Source organism: Lampris incognitus, chromosome 15 (assembly GCF_029633865.1).
Source record: "Lampris incognitus isolate fLamInc1 chromosome 15, fLamInc1.hap2, whole genome shotgun sequence".
In the NCBI taxonomy this organism is placed as follows: domain Eukaryota; kingdom Metazoa; phylum Chordata; class Actinopteri; order Lampriformes; family Lampridae; genus Lampris; species Lampris incognitus.
In genome coordinates this window covers 18,507,688-18,525,179 of record NC_079225.1, presented here as the reverse complement: position 1 = coordinate 18,525,179, position 17,492 = coordinate 18,507,688, and the positions used below count along the sequence as shown (strand labels likewise).

Below are 17,492 nucleotides of genomic sequence, written 5' to 3'. Positions count from 1 at the left end.
TGTTGCCTCAAGTGAAGGAGTTCAAGTATCTCGGGGTCTTGTTCACGAGAGAGGGTAGGATGGAGCGGCAGATTGACAGGCGGATTGGTGCAGCATCCGCAGTAATGTGGACGTTGTACCGGACCGTTGTGGTGAAGAGGGAGCTGAGCTGGAAGGCAAAGCTCTCAGTTTACCAGTCAATCTTCGTTCCAACCCTCACCTATGGTCATGAACTTCGGGTAGTGACCGAAAGGGTTGATACAAGCGGCTGAAATTACTTTCCTCCGCAGGGTGTCTGGGCTCAGCCTTAGAGATAGGGTGAGGAGCTCGGACATCCGGAGGGAGCTCCGAGTAGAGCCGATGCTCCTTCGTGTCGAAAGGAGCCAGTTGAGGTGGTTCGGGCATCTGATTAGGATGCCTCCTGGGCGCCTTCCTTTGGAGGTTTCCTGGGTACGGCCAACTGGGAGGAGACCCGGGGTAGACCCAGAATTTGCTGGAGGGACTACATGTCCAGTCTGGCCTGAGAACGCCTTGGGATCCCCCAGGAGGAGCTGGAGGACGTTGCTGGGGAGAGGGACGTGTGGAGTGCCCTACTTAGCTTGCTGCCACTGCGACCCGACCCCGGAGAACCGGCTGATGAATGAATGGATTTTAACTGTACGATGGCGCAGCCATTAGCGCTGTCGCCTCACAGCAAGAAGGTCCTGGGTTCGAATCCCGGGGTTGTTCAACCTTGGGGTTCTTCCACTGTGTGGAGTTTTTATGTTTTCTCCGGGTGCTCCGGTTTCCCCCGCCATCCAAAAAAAAAAGAAGAAAAAAGATGCATGTTCGGGTTAATGCTCCTGTCTGTGCCCCTGACGGAGGCATGGCAAAAAGAACTGGAGTTGGTCCCCGGGCGCTGCATGGCGGCTGCCCACTGCTCCTAGCTACACAGCTGGAATGGGTTAAATACAGAGCTATATTTCCCCACGGGGATCATTAAAGTATCTAAAAAATGTATTATAATAAATACATCATAAAAAGTAGGCTATGGCATGAATAGATAAGCTTTGGAAAAATTGATTTGCATTATGAAAGTGAGTGTGTTGTTGACATACAACATAAATACAAACAACAACAATCTTCTTTCAGCCTTTTCCCCGTTTTTCAAACAGCAACAATATGTGAAGCAAACGCAGGACAGGGGACACGACCCCTTTACTTTCTTAAAACCAAAGTTATTGAACCAGTGTGAATGCTGGGTAAACCCAAAGTGTTGGTTCATTATTAGCTGTCTATACTTAGCAAAAAAAGTAAGGAAATTTGTGTTTGGTAGATTATTTCTTTGTTGTAACAATGCTTCTTGGCAATAAATCTTATACCGTTGGAAAGCCTGTTTATTTCCCTTTTAAACGGTGCCACATTTGTAAGGAACATGCATTTGTGGGATGAGCAGCAGAGCTGAGTATGTGGGTTGCGCCCATGAAAAATTTGCCAAATCTTCTCTGCCAATGCCAAACAGCTTATTTTGCTGTTGCTATTGACTCTTGTTTTGAGCTTCTGGTACCCTAGGTGCTGACAATCAGCTGCCTGATATAAGATTTATTGCCAAGAAGCATTGTTACAACTAAGAAATAATCTACCAAACACACATTTCCTTACTTTTTTGAGCTAAGTTTAGAAAGCTTCTCATTGTGTATCCTCTCCTCTTTTGCCAAAATGTAGGCCTATAGCAACACAAAGAGGCAGAAAACCATTCTCTCTCTCAAGCTCAAGCAATGTAAGTTTAGTTGTGCTGTGTTTTGCTAAACAATGATTTAAAATCAGTTAACCTAAAGCAACCTATTACTGGTAAAATGCTGCTGAAGTTTGACTGTATGGCACCAGCGGTTCTCTGCAGATAAGGAGTGTTGATTACAATCTCAGGAATCACCTGCATTATTGAGCTGAATTCAACTGAACAAAAGCCTTCTCCCTGCATTCCCGAATCAACAGATAGGCCTACACCTATTTATTAGAAACTGTACATGAATTGTTCAGATGTTAAGCAAATTCATATTTGATGTAACAGAAACTACAGGGCTTCAGTTGAATAGCTGAATATGATTTTATACATATATTTCACCCAGTGAGTCAAGTAACGTCTTTATGAGACAGTACAAACATGTTTCATGCCATAAACAATCATCAGCTGTCAATAAAGCTACTCGGGAAAGGACATACCATTTACTGCCTCGTCATGCACATCACGTGCACAAGGTCCAGTGGGGAAGGGAGAGGTGCAACATTCAAAAATTCAAAAACACGTGATTGCTAACGGGCCAATGGGGATGGGGGGTTGGTATTTGTCTATTGGCATGATTTATTTATAATTACAAAATAGGTGCTTATATCTATGTCTGCAACTGCTGGCCAATTCATTCCAGTTATTCAATGTGGACATTTCTGGTTTGCAAATGATAAAATATTTTTCAGTTTTACACAGATTGCACATTTTACTGCTGGTTGAATATGCTTTTTTCTTTGAGAGGATTCTCCAGGTGGTTGAATAATTAATGTTTCTGTCCACCAATGACTAAATATAACGGCTTAAAGATGTTACATTCTTTAAATGGTTGTTTCTAAAGCTACTCTTGTGCATTAAACCTCTTTTTGAATGTTCCCTCTGTTAGACCGATGTATGTCTCTATTATGTCGTTGTCATTTCTCGTCACTGTAGCTTGGTAGATAACTCCCTTCGTCTGGCATTTTCTTTCAAGGGGGCATGAGTCGTTCACACGGCAGTTGCAGTTGGGGGAGTCCAGTTCTGATGAAGGTGTCATTGATTTGTTCATGATTCTTGTGTTGTGGAACGATATTATTTGTTGAATGTACTGTCTCATGAAGAATTTACTTGACTCACTGGATTTTATATATATATAATATAACTTTGTTAAAAGAAACACTCAACGGTAGGGAAAGTGCACAACAAATAAGGAACAAAATAATCCGGTGAGTCAAGTGGGTTCTTAGTGGGACAGTACGGGCCTGTTTCATGCCATAAGCAACATCAGCTGTCAATAAAGCTACTCGAGAAAGAACATACATTTTGACAGCTGATGATTGCTTATGACATAAAACAGGCTTGTACTGTCTCATAAAGAATTTACTTGACTCACTGGATTATATATATAACAGGCGCCCAGCACCAGATTGGTTGAGGCAGGAGTCTACCACACCAGACAAGACCCAAGATGCAAGCTGTGCAAAGATGCCCTAAGACAGTCCAGCAATGAGTAGCAGGGTGTAAAATGCTAGCTGGGAAAGCCTACACTGAAAGGCACAACCAACTGGGGGATAGTGTACAGCATTGATAGGCAAAATGGTCCAGAAAGGTCCGCTGTGGGTGCAGGTCTTTGTTCCAACCAAGCAGTTACACACCTGATGCTATAGATCAACCAATAGTCTTTGCTAAGGACCTTGATTTGCAGACTCAGGTGTGTAACTCCTTGGTTGGAACAAAGACCTGTACCCACACCGGACCTTTCTGGACCATGTTGCCTATCCCTGGTGTACAGGAAAATCTGTACTGAATACAAACTGGAAGTCCCCAAGTCCAAATTAGAGACACTGCCAAAGATGGTTGAGAATGACAGAGGCAAGTTCCTGTGGGACTTCAAGTTCCCGACTAACAAGCAGGTGCTGGCTAACCAACCAGATATGGTGGTGGCTGACAAGGAAAAGAAGACAGCAGTAGTGATTGTTGAAGCAATCACAAGTGATGGCAACATCGGGAAGACAGAGCATGAGAAGCTAGAGAACTGTAGATCGGATGTGGAAGGTGAAATCCACAGTAGTCCCAGTGGTAATAGCAGCACTAGGGGCTGTGACCCCCAAACTGGGAGAGTGGCTCCAGCAGATTCCAGGAACAACATCTGAGGTCTCTGTTCGGAGGAGTGCAGTCCTAGGAACAGCTAAGATACTGCGCAGACCCTCAAACGCCCAGACCTCTGGTAGAGGACCCGAGCTTGAGAAAGACACACACCACCCGAGAAAGGGTGAGAGGGAGATTCCCCCCCCCCCCCCAATATATCCTATAAGACAATGAATAAGCTATAGGAGGCACTAATATGAAAAAAGCTTCTCTTTATACATTCTGTTTTGTGATCAATAGGCCTATAGTATCTATTGTTTACGTGTGTTCATGTAAAAATCAGTTGGTAACAATCATTCATGAAACTGTTAAAAACTGATCTTGTTCATGAACATTGCCCCCCCCCCCCCACACACACACACACTTCTGAAATGATGACTACATCATGCATGGTGGCACAACTTCAGTGTGCTCCTCCATTTATCCTCAACACAATCTCAGGTGTTCTTTGGTGACACTGGACAATGTTGAATGACACTTCCTGCCATTGTGTTGAACTGTTCTAAAAAGGCATGGCAGTCAGGAAAGAAAGAAATTTTTTTGTGGACAAAGTTTTCATGTGCTAACCAAACCAACCCCTTCACCAGCTTCACTGCCATTCAGTGTTGACTGACAGTATGATGGATACGTGAACTCACAGTTGTGGATGAAAACAGTGGGAAATCAACTTTCATGACATGTATTCAAATCCTTGAGATCCAATGTTTCCTAACTCACAACAGTTCGATTTTTTTCCTCCACTGTCAGGTAACTCACTGCAGACCAACATCAGTTGGTCGAGACAATCTATGCCAGCTCCTTGGACCTCTTTTATCAGCTAATAATGTTGGACATGAGCCTGCCTTTGGTTGGATGTCCTATTGATGAAACACAGAGGAGCCTGCTGAGCACAATAAATACAATAGAGTTAAAACTCTATACCTATTCCCTCCCAGCATGCCTGGCACCATCTAACATGCAAAAGAGACGATTGAAAATGTGTGCGTACTACACTCAGCCTTTGAATGACAGGCAATCCATGTGTCAACTTGCCTAATGTTTTTAATGGTTGTCTTCATCTATATTAAGAAGTGGTCAAATGGGTCTAAATGAATGGAGACTTGCACTTGCATCTAATCATTTTGGGGTTTTTTTGTTTTTTTGGGGGGGGTTTGCACGAAAAGATTAACTTGTATATTTTTTCATTTTTAAAAATTGGTTTGTCTTATTCTTTGTTTCATCCATATTCATATCTATGAGCGTGTTTAAGAGAATTTTTCAACCTTAGAAACAGTATATGTTACCCAATAAAGTGATCAGATAAAAGCTGTTTACATGACTGTTTCTATAGTCAGAATAATGCCGTTATTCATTTGCATGTAAGCATGGCCAGTCATGCAAACAACTTACTTATCACTAATGGGATAAGGTTGAACTCGAGATAAATATGATGCAATTATGTCACCTAGATTTTCGCTAAAACTTATGATTTATCAGTACATGTAAACTGCATAGTCATCTTTGTGAAATTGTGCATGTAAGGTCATCTGACATCAGCCAAAACTTCATGCATATAGCACATTCGTTCATTAAAATGCAATGTAGTACACTAAACATGAATTATGTCAAGGTGCACAGGTAAAAAGTAGGTAATGATTAAATAAGAAAACAAGCAGAATAGAAACAGGATAAAATGAATTGGATAAAGATAAAATAAGGAAAATGTTTTCCTCTATTTGGAACAAAAATTGAGCAAGAAGCAATGTCATCAGTTGTTGGGCCTATGCTTCATAGCAGATTTGTATAAGGTTGAACCAAATGTAGTACTCCAGAAATGGTCACTAGGGGCGCTTGAAACAAAGTGTAAAATGAATGGGAGTCAGAGAGAATTTCAGAATTTCAAAAAAATCACAAACCATCTTTCTGTATTTGCCAACTTCTATAAAGAAGGTATACATCTTATATATAGTTCGTCAAAGGCAAGTGACTTATGATTTACAGTTTTAGGAAATGGAGCTTTATTCTATTATTCTGCAAGTGACGTCTTAAAGTCACACGTACATGTTGACATGTTGGTTTTGACTGCATCCTGTTCAACCAACACAGCCAATCAGCGTTATTTAGCATCATGGCTACGGAAATTGGCTTCTAAAAGAAAATTTGTAGCTATAAGGTCGACACTCCAGTGGCTTTGGTGATTAATGGGACATGAGAGTACTTGGACGTAGCAATTTAACCTTAAAAAAAAAGAAGAAGAAGAAGAAGAAGAAGAAGAAGAAGAAGAAGAAAAAAAGATGATTCATAGTTGTAAAGCCACACAAAGTAGGTTTTTGTCTAAGCCCCATATCACCCATTCATTTTAGATGCTGTTAACACTAACTAATGGTAGCGGGCGCTCGCAAAGAAGGAACGATGGAAGAGATGGCAACTGGCGCCTCATATTCAGGTAAACCACTTCGGTTGAGCATTTCTCAAGTTTCCCTTGTCGCCTCACTTGTGTAGTATTCCTGTAACCTATCACGTTACAAGGCGATAGACATGATATGACATATGACGTACAGTTGCTACGACAGGATATGACATAGACGTACGGAAGTACTGGAGATCAGAGACGCCATAGGGTTGCCCCGATGGAGTTCATTAAAGACAACCGATTTGAGTGAACTGCCTCATTTATTATACCGTATCAATGAATACGACAACTTGGAGTTGCATTTCCACTGTTTGTCAACGATGTCTGCTTGTGTTGCTGCTAGCCACGGGAAATGGACGTCTTCTGACGCTTACAGATTGTACCACAGAGCAACGACGTGCTACTGTCATGGGGCGCTTGAGCGCCTGCGTTGGTTTGAGCTGGATACATCAAGTTTAACTGGTGAATATACCTTAAATTATGGGTTACATTTATACGTCTATGTGACTCTTTTGGGAACCAAAAATGACGGATAGAAAGTGAGGTTTAGATAATGGGGTGAAGCAAACTAGCAATGTTAGCGATGCCAACCCCCTCGACGCTTTGGCCGGTGGTTGCCACGATGACACAGAGGCTGCTAATGACTCGGACTCATTTATCATGGCGGGTGAGGAGTTTCCTTCTCTTCCGGTAACTCCGAGCAAACCCCATGCTGCGAAGAAGAAAATGTCAGCGAAACCCCCTATCTTCCGCACGAGGCTTCTCGTCCAGTTTGGAGATAATCTCAACTCTTTCTGATCTCATCAATGCGAGGGAGAAGGTGGTTGGTGGAAATTCACAAAAAATACTGAACTTGGACAAGAAGATGGAGGTAGCTTGTGCTGATCTCCAGAATGTGAAGGGGAGGGCCTCTAAGCCCGAGAGGCGTGTCGATAAGGTGGAAGAACCATCGAAATGTACCCAAGGGAGATTGGAGGATTTTGACACCTACACCAGATGGTGGAGCTTGAAGTTGCATGGAGTGCCTGAAACGTAAAAAGAAATGTGACGTAATCAAGATCTGCGAAGTTGCTCTACCCGAGGAGAGAGCTAAATTCATGGGGGGTATCGATGTTGTCCACCGCCTTGGCAAAAAGCGCCCGGCCCGACAAACCCATCATTCGGTTTACCTTGAGGATTTACGGGGATGCGATGTCGAGAGCAGCGAAGAACTCATCATATCCACGAGACCACCGGTGTCAGTTTAAAGAGGTCTTCTTCAGAGGAGAGACCCTGGAGAGAAGGAACAAGCTGTGGCCAGCAATTAAAAAAGCGTGAGACGCTGGCAAGATAGCCTACTATGCTGGCGGACGTGCATTTATTGAGGGAAAAGGTGAGGCGAGATTATTTTGACTTGCTGAGATATAAACCACTGACTGCTTTCTATCTATTGCTCGCTGGTTTAGCTGCAGTTTACAACTACACTCCCTCATTAGCTGAACCGTATTGCATTGGTAGTCTTGTGAAATGTTTAAAGTTAAAGGCCATGTTTTGTGTTATTTATAATGTGGTATAAGTTTACCAAAATATTGGCTGTTTTCCCTTTTCATTGGAAATACAATTTAACATGGTGCTGTTTGGCCCTGGCGGCCTGTCCAGGGTGTCTTCCCGCCTGCCGCCCAGTGACTGCTGGGATAGGTTCCACTAGCATCCCCGCGACCCTGAGTAAGGATAAGCGCTTAACATAATGAATGAATGAATGAATGGTGGCGTTTGTTTTGTTTAAATTTCCAATCATTTGCCAAAAAAGTTTGTTCCCCTTATCTTGTTAGCATTTTTTCTTACTGTTGTGCTTTCAATTTGTCTGTTTATATAGTATCACTTAACACCAGGAGGTTAAGACAAAATATAAAACGAAAGGCCTTATTTTTTTTACTCAACAGCTTAGAACTGATTTTATTTTATTTTCTGTTAGAGTCTCATTCCACTCCTGAAGATGTGAAATTCTGGACTTATTGCTTTCACATGGATCTGAGTGCTCTGCTGGGGTTGCTATTTTGAAAAATAATTTGAATGGTGATATTCTACATTCCAGTTGTTACGCTTCCAGTCATGTGTGCCTTATTGCAATTTAAAATAATGTTAATCTCATAATTGCCAACATCTGTGGATGCAATTCTAAACCTGACAATGATCACTTGCTTGAGGATGTGGAGAATAGGATTTCATATTGGCTTTCCAAGTTTGGCATGGCTTGGAGGGGATTTTAACATCACTCTAAATAATGTAGATAGATAGATGAACAGCTGGAGAACCCACTTCTCAAAGGTCCAATTTAGAACTAAACATGGAAAGGGTCTGATTCTGATTCTGATTTGATCTGGTGGATGTTTGGAGAGATAAATTCCCGAGACGACAGGTCCTTTACCTGGAGTAATAAACATGGTTCTAAACAGTCACATATAGATTTATGGTTGGTACAAAAGTCGATTGATAAAAATAATATTTGCATCAATATTTTATCAACTCCCCGTACTGATCCTAAGGCTATTTCTATTAATATTAGACTCTTTACATCTGATGCTACCACACAACGCATATCTTATTGGAAAATGAATAGTTTATTGTTACAATATGAGGCAGTGAAGATTGAAATTGGAAACCTTATTTCTCTCTATTGGAACAAGGCTCGGCTAGAAAAGTCTTACAGCAGCAACTGGGAACTTGATAAGTTTGAAATTGGTAAATATATGAAGAGTGATGGAAGCTGAAAAGGAAAATGTTGTTGAGAAAGCTTCTCTTTCTCAAAAGCCTCCTGATAGTTTTTCAAATGAAGAAAAAAATTAACTACGTGATCTGCAAAATAAACGAGATTACATTTTCAATCTTAAAGCTGAGGGCGCGTTTGTAAGATCCAGGAAGAGGTGGATGGAGGAGGGTGAGCAGAATTCAATCCCATTTTTCAGACCGGAAAAATATCACTCAAGACATAATACTGTTGTTATTCGTCCGTTGCAGCGACGAGGACTGTCTAGTCATCCTGTGATGGATGACAGATGACTTGCGCAATGATTAAAGTGAGGAAGAGTTGTGCGTCATCAACCCCACTCTCTCGTCCGAGACCACCTACTACCAGTGGCAAGACTAGCGAGACGACTGGCAATGGAGACGGATACAGATTTTTCCTCAGGGTTTCTTCCCGAAGCCTTTCCCGTATACGAGTATACCCGCAAGGCTGCGGAGATTTTAAATCAGAGTTTTCCTTCTCCTAGATGAACTGCCTAACAAGGCTAACGAGCTTCATCTGCCTGGGTTTGAAATCAGCGTTGTCCTTCTCCTGCCTACCAAGGCTAACGAGTCCAATCGACCCACCCGGTCGCACATTTACGTAGGAGCGGCCATATGCTAAGGACCCGTGGCGATCACTACACCAGGAAGCGAGAGGCCACCGCACCGCTTCGCATTCCTTCTGGCAAGTACAAGTAGGACATCTGGCCCAATACTCACCACCTCCCTAGACATAATACTACACAACAGCTGATTAAAGATGCTTCTATTTCTGATCATCCAAGAACAATTTCCGACCACTGCTACATATTTTACTCTAAATTATATGGGCCCAGATATTGTGCAGAGTCTGAAACCGTTTTCTTAAATTCCCTTACGAATGTGAAAACGATTAGTATGGATGAGAGTGCTTTATTTAATGACTCTATTCTTACTGAGGAAATTACTGATGCTATAAAATTTCTGAAGTATAATAAGTTTCTAGGGACTGATGGCGTCACAGCAGAATTATTTGAGTTTCACAGAGTTTCATTAGCTCCATTTTTGTTGGAATTATTCTCTGAGTGCATTCAGAAGCAAATCTCTTACAGCAAGCATGACTCAAGGGTTAATCACGTGGATCCCAAAACCAAAAAAAGGATTCAATTCTCATTTATAATTGGCATCCAATCAGTCTTCTAAACATCGATCGCAAAATACTTGTTTTTTTTTTTGCCAGATGACTGAGGGAGGTTTTGAATTCAGTTATCTATATTTATATACTAGTGGTGGGACTTGATTAAAAAATAATCGAATTAATTATGGGCTTTGTAATTAATTAATCGTAATTAATCGCATTTTAATCGCATATCGATATTTGACACCAGAAGCAACATTTTTCAATTCAAACAGGTCTTGGTAGCTGACTAAATCAATGAATGCACACATACGTAAGTTTAAACAACAAAATCCTGTTTATTTTGTTCAAAACAAGTTTGTTTTGTAAACACAGTACTTTTTGTAACCCCTGATCTTCTACCACTGAAAGTGGTCTACAGTCCACAGCAATCCATTTCGCCAGTGAGTTTGTTGATTTATCAGACGTGGACTTACTCATCTTGGCTTTGAAACCCGTCATCTGGTGGAGAGTCGGTTGGCGACTCTGCTTGGTTGTACTAGGAGCACTAGCGTTAGCGTTAGCTCCGGTATTCGTACTAGCTGCAACGTGTTTCGCATTTAGGTGGTACCGGAGGCTTGAATAACTGCGGTGGAATGCCAACTCTTTGTTGCAGAGTCTGCACACAACAGTGCTCTTATCTAGGCTTCCATCCGACCGGTTTTTAAACGTAAATTTCCCATCCACAGAGCTAAGCAACGCGGTGTCATCCTTGTCGTCCATGACATCTGTTGTTAGCATACTAACTTGTTAGCCTGACCTACTCCACCTTCCGCTTGACTGACGTCACTCGGTGCATCGGTATAATCCGTATGCCAGAAACGAGTGCACTGAGAAGCATTCCGTGTTGACTGGAGGGTAAAAATAAAATGCGATAAAATGCGTTAATTTTTTTTAATGCTGTTATTTTTCCTATAATTAATTATCGAATTAACGTGTTAAAGTCCCAGCCCTAATATATATATATATATATCTCCATCCATCCATTATCCGTGCCGCTTATCCTGCTCTCAGGGTCGAGGGGATGCTGGAGCCCATTCCAGCAGTCACTGGGCGGCAGGCGGGGAGACACCCTGGACATGCTGCCAGGCCATCACAGGGCCGACACAACTACTGACATACATCATATATATATATATATATATATATATATATATAAACACAGATACAGGAAAAAAGTTTTAATACATTACAGTACAGGCCTGTTTCATGCGTCGTGCACTCATCAGCTGCTAATATGGTTCAACAAAGAACCATATAGTTTACATTGCCCAGCATCACGCCCCTAATTTCGGTTGGACAACAACCAATAAGAGGAGAAAACATTCAAAATATAACAACCAATAGAGTAGGTACTTATGATGTACAGCAACCAATGGAGGGGTAGAAAACATTACAACCAATGGGTTAAGGAACTGGGGCTTGTTTTGAAAAGTGCCAGTTGAGAGTAGTTCTTTTCTGCTGGCGACAAAGAGTGGGACGCAAAACAGATGGGCCTCTCAGAGTTGTCCTTCATCCTATGTGACAAACATACACACATGGGTGATATGACCCCGTTTTTTACTGTAATGGTACTCTAAGTCTTTAAACCTGCAGTTGTTAGCTTTGTGTGGATGCCCAGTAAACCTCCAAAGGAAGGCACACAGGAGGCATCCTAATCAGATGCCCGAACCACCTCAACTGGCTCTTTTCAACGCGAAGGAGCAGCGGATCTACTCCGAGCTCCTCACCCTATCTCTAAGGCTGAGCCCAGACACCCTGCAGAGGAAACTCATTTCAGCTGCTTGTATCCGCGATTTCACCCTTTCAGCCACTACCCAATGCTGATGACCATAGGTGAGGTTTGGAACGAAGATTGACTGGTAAATTGAGAGCTTTGCCTTCCGGCTCAGCTCCCTCTTCACCACAACAGTCCGGTACAGCGTCCACATTACTGCTGATGCTGCACCAATCTGCCTGTCAATTCCCCGCCCCATCCTACCCTCACTTGTGAACAAGACCCTGAGATACTTGAACTCCTTCACTTGAGGTAACAACTCATCCCCAACCCGGAGGGAGCAAATCCACAATTTTCCGGTAGAGAACCATGGCCTCAGACTTTGAGGTGCTGACTCTCATCCTGGCCATTTCACACTCAGCTGCACACTGCCCCAGCTGTCAACTGATCACCACCTGGTGGTGGGTGAGTTGGATCAGATGGCGGGGAAGGCTGCTGGACAGACCTGGCAAATCCAAACGTGTAGTGAGGGTGAGCTGGGAATGTCTGGCGGAGGCCCCTGTCTGTTAGGTCTTCAACTCCCACCTCCAGAAGAAGTTCTCGTCTATCTTGAGGGAGGCTGGGGACATGGAGTCTGAGTGGGCCATGTTCAAAGCTTCTATTGCAGATGTGACAGGCAGATGCTATGGTCATAAGGTCATCGGTGCCTGTCGAGGCGGCAACCTAAGAACCCGCTGGTGGATACCAGCAGGGAGGGAAGCCGTCAGGCTGAAGAAGGAGGCCTTTCAGACTTGGTTGACCCAGGGGTCTCCTGAAGCAGCAGACAGATACCGGGAGGCCAGAAGGGCTGCTGCTTCAGTGGTTGCGGAAGCAAAAACTCGGGTGTGGGGGGAGTTCGGCGGCGCTATGGAGGAGGACTTTCAGTTGGCTTCAAGGAAGTTCTGGCAAACCATCCGGTGACTTAGGAATGGAAAGCAGGGCTTGACTCAGGCTGTGTTCAGCTGGGGAGGGGAACTGTTGACCCGGACTGGGGATGTTGTTGAGCAGTGGAAAGAACACTTTGGGGAGCTCCTGAACCTGGCTAACCCTTCCTCAGTGGAGGAGGTAGACTCTGAAGACTCAGAGGAAGACCCGCCCATATCCCTGGCAGAGGTCGCTGAGGTAGTTAAAAAGGCAAGGCGCCGGGTGTGGATGAGATTTGCGCTGAGATCCTGAAGGCTCTGGACATCGTTGGGCTGTCTTGGTTGACACGCCTCTTCAGTGTTGTGTGGAGATCGGGGACAGTTCCTGTGGAGTGGCAGACTTGGGTGGTGGTTCCCATATTTAAAAAGGGGGCCCAGAGGGTGTGCTCCAATTATAGGGGCATCACATTGCTCATCCTCCCTGGGAAAGTCTATTCTAGCATGCTGGAAATGAGGCTCCGACCGATTGTCGAACCTTGGATCCAGGAGGAACAATGCGGATTCCATCCTGGCCATGGAACAACAGACTAACTCTTTACCCTTGCGGAAGTGCTGAGGGGCGCATGGGAGTTTGACCAGCCAGTCTAAATGTGTTTTGTGGACTTGGAGAAGGTTTACGGCCGTGTACCTCGGGGCACTCTGTGGAGGGCACTGTGGGAGTATGGGGTACCGGGGCAGTTGTTACAAGCCATCCGGTCCTTGTATAACCAAAGTGAGAGCTGTGTTCGCATTCTCGGCACAAAGTCAAACACGTTTTCGGTGGGTGTCGGACTCCGCCAAGGTTGTCCCTTGTCTCCGATTCTGTTTGTGATATTCATGGACAGGATCTCAAGATGCAGCCAAGGTGAGGAGTGTGTCCATTTTGGAATTCTCAGAATTGCATCTCTGTTCTTCGCAGATGATGTGGTTTTGTTGGCTTCATCACAACGCGACCTCCAGCGCGCACTGGGGCAGTTTGTAGCTGAACTCGGACATCCGGAGGGAGCTTGGAGTAGAGCCACTGCTCCTTCGCGTCGAAAGGAGCCAGTTAAGGTGGTTCAGGCATCTGATTAGGATGCCTCCTAGGTGCCTTCCTTTGGAGGTTTATGGGCACGGCCAACTGGGAGGAGACCCCGGGGTAGACCCAGAACTCGCTGGAGGGACTACATGTCCAATCTGGCCTTGGAACACCTTAGGATCCCCCAGGAGGAGCTGGAGGGTGTTGCTGGGGAGAGGGACGTCTGGAGTGCCCTACTTAGCTTGCTGCCACCGCGACCTTACCCCAGAGAAGCGGCTGAAGATGAATGAATGAATGAATGAATAATCAGAATCATGTTTATTGGCCATGTAGATTTGCACATTTGGCACCGGTTTCGTGGCTCTCTCAGTGTACTTTACATAAAATAACGCTACAACACAACAATCTTCAGGTATGTACATGATTGATGTTTATACGTGCGAAATAAGAGGTGATAAAGTGCAATGGTGCTGAGAATATAGCAGAGATGCTGAAATAGATGTTAGCAAGTTACTTACATACTTGCCTGAGGTAGATGGAGATCACAGAGTGTACCAGTATATGTAGATGTTAGCAAGTTACTTACATACATGCCTGAGGTAGATGGAGATCACAGAGCGTACCGATATACGTAAAATGTACAGTACAGTAAAAATAAAATGGTTGGATTTATTTGACAGTGTTAAGCATTCATTTGAATGACAGCCCGCAGAAAGAAACTGTTTTTATATCTGGTTGTTTTGGGGTAGAGTGCTCTGTAGCGCCTACCAGAGGGGAGGAGTTGGAACAGGTTGTGACCAGGGTGTGATGGGTCTGCAGTGATGTTGCCTGCCCATTTCCTGAGTCTGGAGGTGTATAAACCCTGAATGGAGGGCAGAATGGCATCATTTCTCTGCAGACAGGATGGCATAATTTTTCTGCAGACTTAATTGCCTGTTGTAGTGTGTCCCTGTCCTGTTTGGTGGCCGAGCCAAACCAGGCAGTCATAGATGTGCAGAGGACAGACTGGATTATTGCAGTGTAGAACTTAATCAGCAGTTCCTGAGGCAGGTTGAATTTATAAAGCTTTGATACTGTAGAACATAATTTCATTTTTCCCTATCGAGAAAAAAAATGGATTTGGAGAGTTTTTCTGTAACGAGATTAAAACATTATATAATAATGGAAACAGCTGTGTCAAATTGAAACGTGGTACCTTTCCAAGATTTGATTTTAAAAGAGGAATTTGACAAGGATATCCTATCGCTCCTTATAGCTTCCTACTTGCCACAAACTCCTCGCAGATTTTATAAAGCTGAGTGATATACAGAGGATTCATCTTGCAGAGAGAGAAATTGTCATTAATCAGCTGGCAGATGACACTACCCTGTTTTAAAAGAAGTTTTTCAAATTCTGGTTGCTATCAATGTGATTGCGTGTTTTAAAGGTCTGTGGTCTATGTCTGAATATCAAATGTGAGTAGTTAGCTTTAGGGGTGTGTGAGATGCCCTCTATCACCGGTGTTACTGTTAAAGAACAGATCACATATCTCGTGATCATTATAACAAAAAACCCCCCAAAACCCAGATATTCTTTGAACTTTAATCCAGACTAGGAATAAATTCAATCAATGCTTGCACAGAGATCTTTCGTTGAAAGGCAGAGTGTCACTACGTTGGAGGGCATCTTCAGGCTCTCCTATGAAGCGTTATCTTTTAACCTTGATAAGAGGATTTGTAAGGCTGTTGACAAGATGCTTTACAACTTTGTCTTGAAGAACCGTACCCATTACATCAGGAAATCGGAAGTCATGAATACTTGTGAAAATGGTGGCCTTGATTTTTAGACTTCTGTATTTGAATTATACTTTTAACTTGGTTAAACAGTTTTTTTAAAAACTCCATTTCAATTTGGAACTTTATTTCTCATTATATCTCTTCTTGCGTTCGGTGGCCTGAAGTTTTTGTTACTGTGTAAATACAATCCCGAAAAAATTCCAACAAAACTGTTTGCTTGCCATCGACAAATGCTAGTGGGTTTGGTCGTTGGTTTACAAACACAACTTCTCCACACAGCAATATTTTATTTAGAACCACAACGACCTTCTGTATCAAAACAGAGCTTTACTTCTAAAAAAAAAGAGAGGTTTAATATCACATCATCTTAGTGAATCGGTTAATCAACCCTCAAGGATTTTTATTGTTGTATTAGTAGGGGTTTTTATCTTTGTATGCGATTCCTATAGCCCCTAAAGAGTTTGCTATAGTCCTGGTGCCATACCTGATGCTTCCTTAATGTTACAGAGGAATGCCCCTTATCCTTCCACTTTACTATCCAGCTGATACCATTCAGCCGAAACGCCAGTGTGTTTTTCTTCCAACCATACATCCATTATCCAAACCGCTTATCCTGCTGTCAGGGTTGTGGGGATGCTGGAGTCTACCCCAGCAGTCATTGGGCAGCAGGTAGGGAGACACCCTGGACAGGCTGCCAGGCCATCACAGGGCCGACACATGCACACACATTCACACCTAGGGACAATTTAGTATGACCGATTCACCTGACCTGCATGTCTTTGGACTGTGGGAGGAAACCGGAGCACCCGGAGGAAACCCGTCCAGACACGGAGAACATGCAAATGCTACACAGAGGATGATCCGGGTCAACCCCAAGGTTGGACAAGGTGTTTCTCTTCCATTCCAAAATATAATAGGGCTATATGATCCTTATTTCAAAAAGATGTTGTGTCAATTCCATATGTAGTTTTTTTACTGGAATGGCTCGGTTGATGATATTTGTTGGAAAAATTTGTGGATGCAACTGTACAAGTGTTTGCTTACTGCTCAAATTTAGAGCGGTATCGTTTAAAATTGTACACAAATATTACTCAGCCAATTATTATTTGAGCAAACTAAAAAAAAGGTTTAATGTTGTTCTTTTTGTGATCCTGAAAAGTTCTATTTATTTTGCCACTGTCCCCATGTTAACTTGTTATGGCAAGACATTTGTGGGTTTTTGAGTGACCATATTTACAGTAATTTTTCTCTGTTTTGGAACAACATTCTGCTCGGATTTGCTGTATATGATAAAATTAAGGAAAATTAATTTCACCTGATGCATCTAATTATTATTCTACCCAAATTTTATATCCACAAATGCATATTTACCAAGTAAAGCTTCTCTAGTGTTTATCAAAGAATGTGAAAAATGTTAGCTTAATTGAACATTGTTTTAATCACAGAGCTGGGAAAACTGCTTATTTTAAAATATTTGTAGATTGGGTTTATAATTGATTTGATGCCTTTTGCGTGTAACCGTCTCCCCTCCCCCGGTGTTCATTGTTTATTTATTTATTTGTTCTTCGTGTTTTAATCATGGCTTGGTGAGTGTTTTGTATACATCACGCATGCTCCACTGTGTTGTGTATACTTGTTACCTTGTGTTTCACATAATAATCGTAAATTTTTTTTTTGTCGTCATTTCGAGGTTTCTGGTTACTTCCTGTCCCGTTTGTTGACTTATGGGAAAAAATGAACAGGATTTCTGGTTCCTGGCTACAAATCGTTTCATCCTTTAAATATGTAAAACCAAGATATTAGAAATATTGCATGATGAATTTTAAGCGCATAATATAATTCACAATATTGATTTG

General features: G+C 42.8%; 1 protein-coding gene across 1 annotated transcript in view; it reads left to right on the top strand.

Annotated features, from left to right (window-relative positions):
• The first annotated feature begins 7,373 nt into the window (after positions 1–7,373).
• grm1a (glutamate receptor, metabotropic 1a) overlaps positions 7,374–17,492 on the top strand; it is a 39,206-nt gene continuing 29,087 nt past the window's right edge. The window contains exon 1 of the mRNA XM_056294152.1: positions 7,374–7,576. Within this exon, the coding sequence (XP_056150127.1) occupies positions 7,374–7,576 (203 nt within the window). The remainder of the gene's footprint in view (positions 7,577–17,492) is intronic.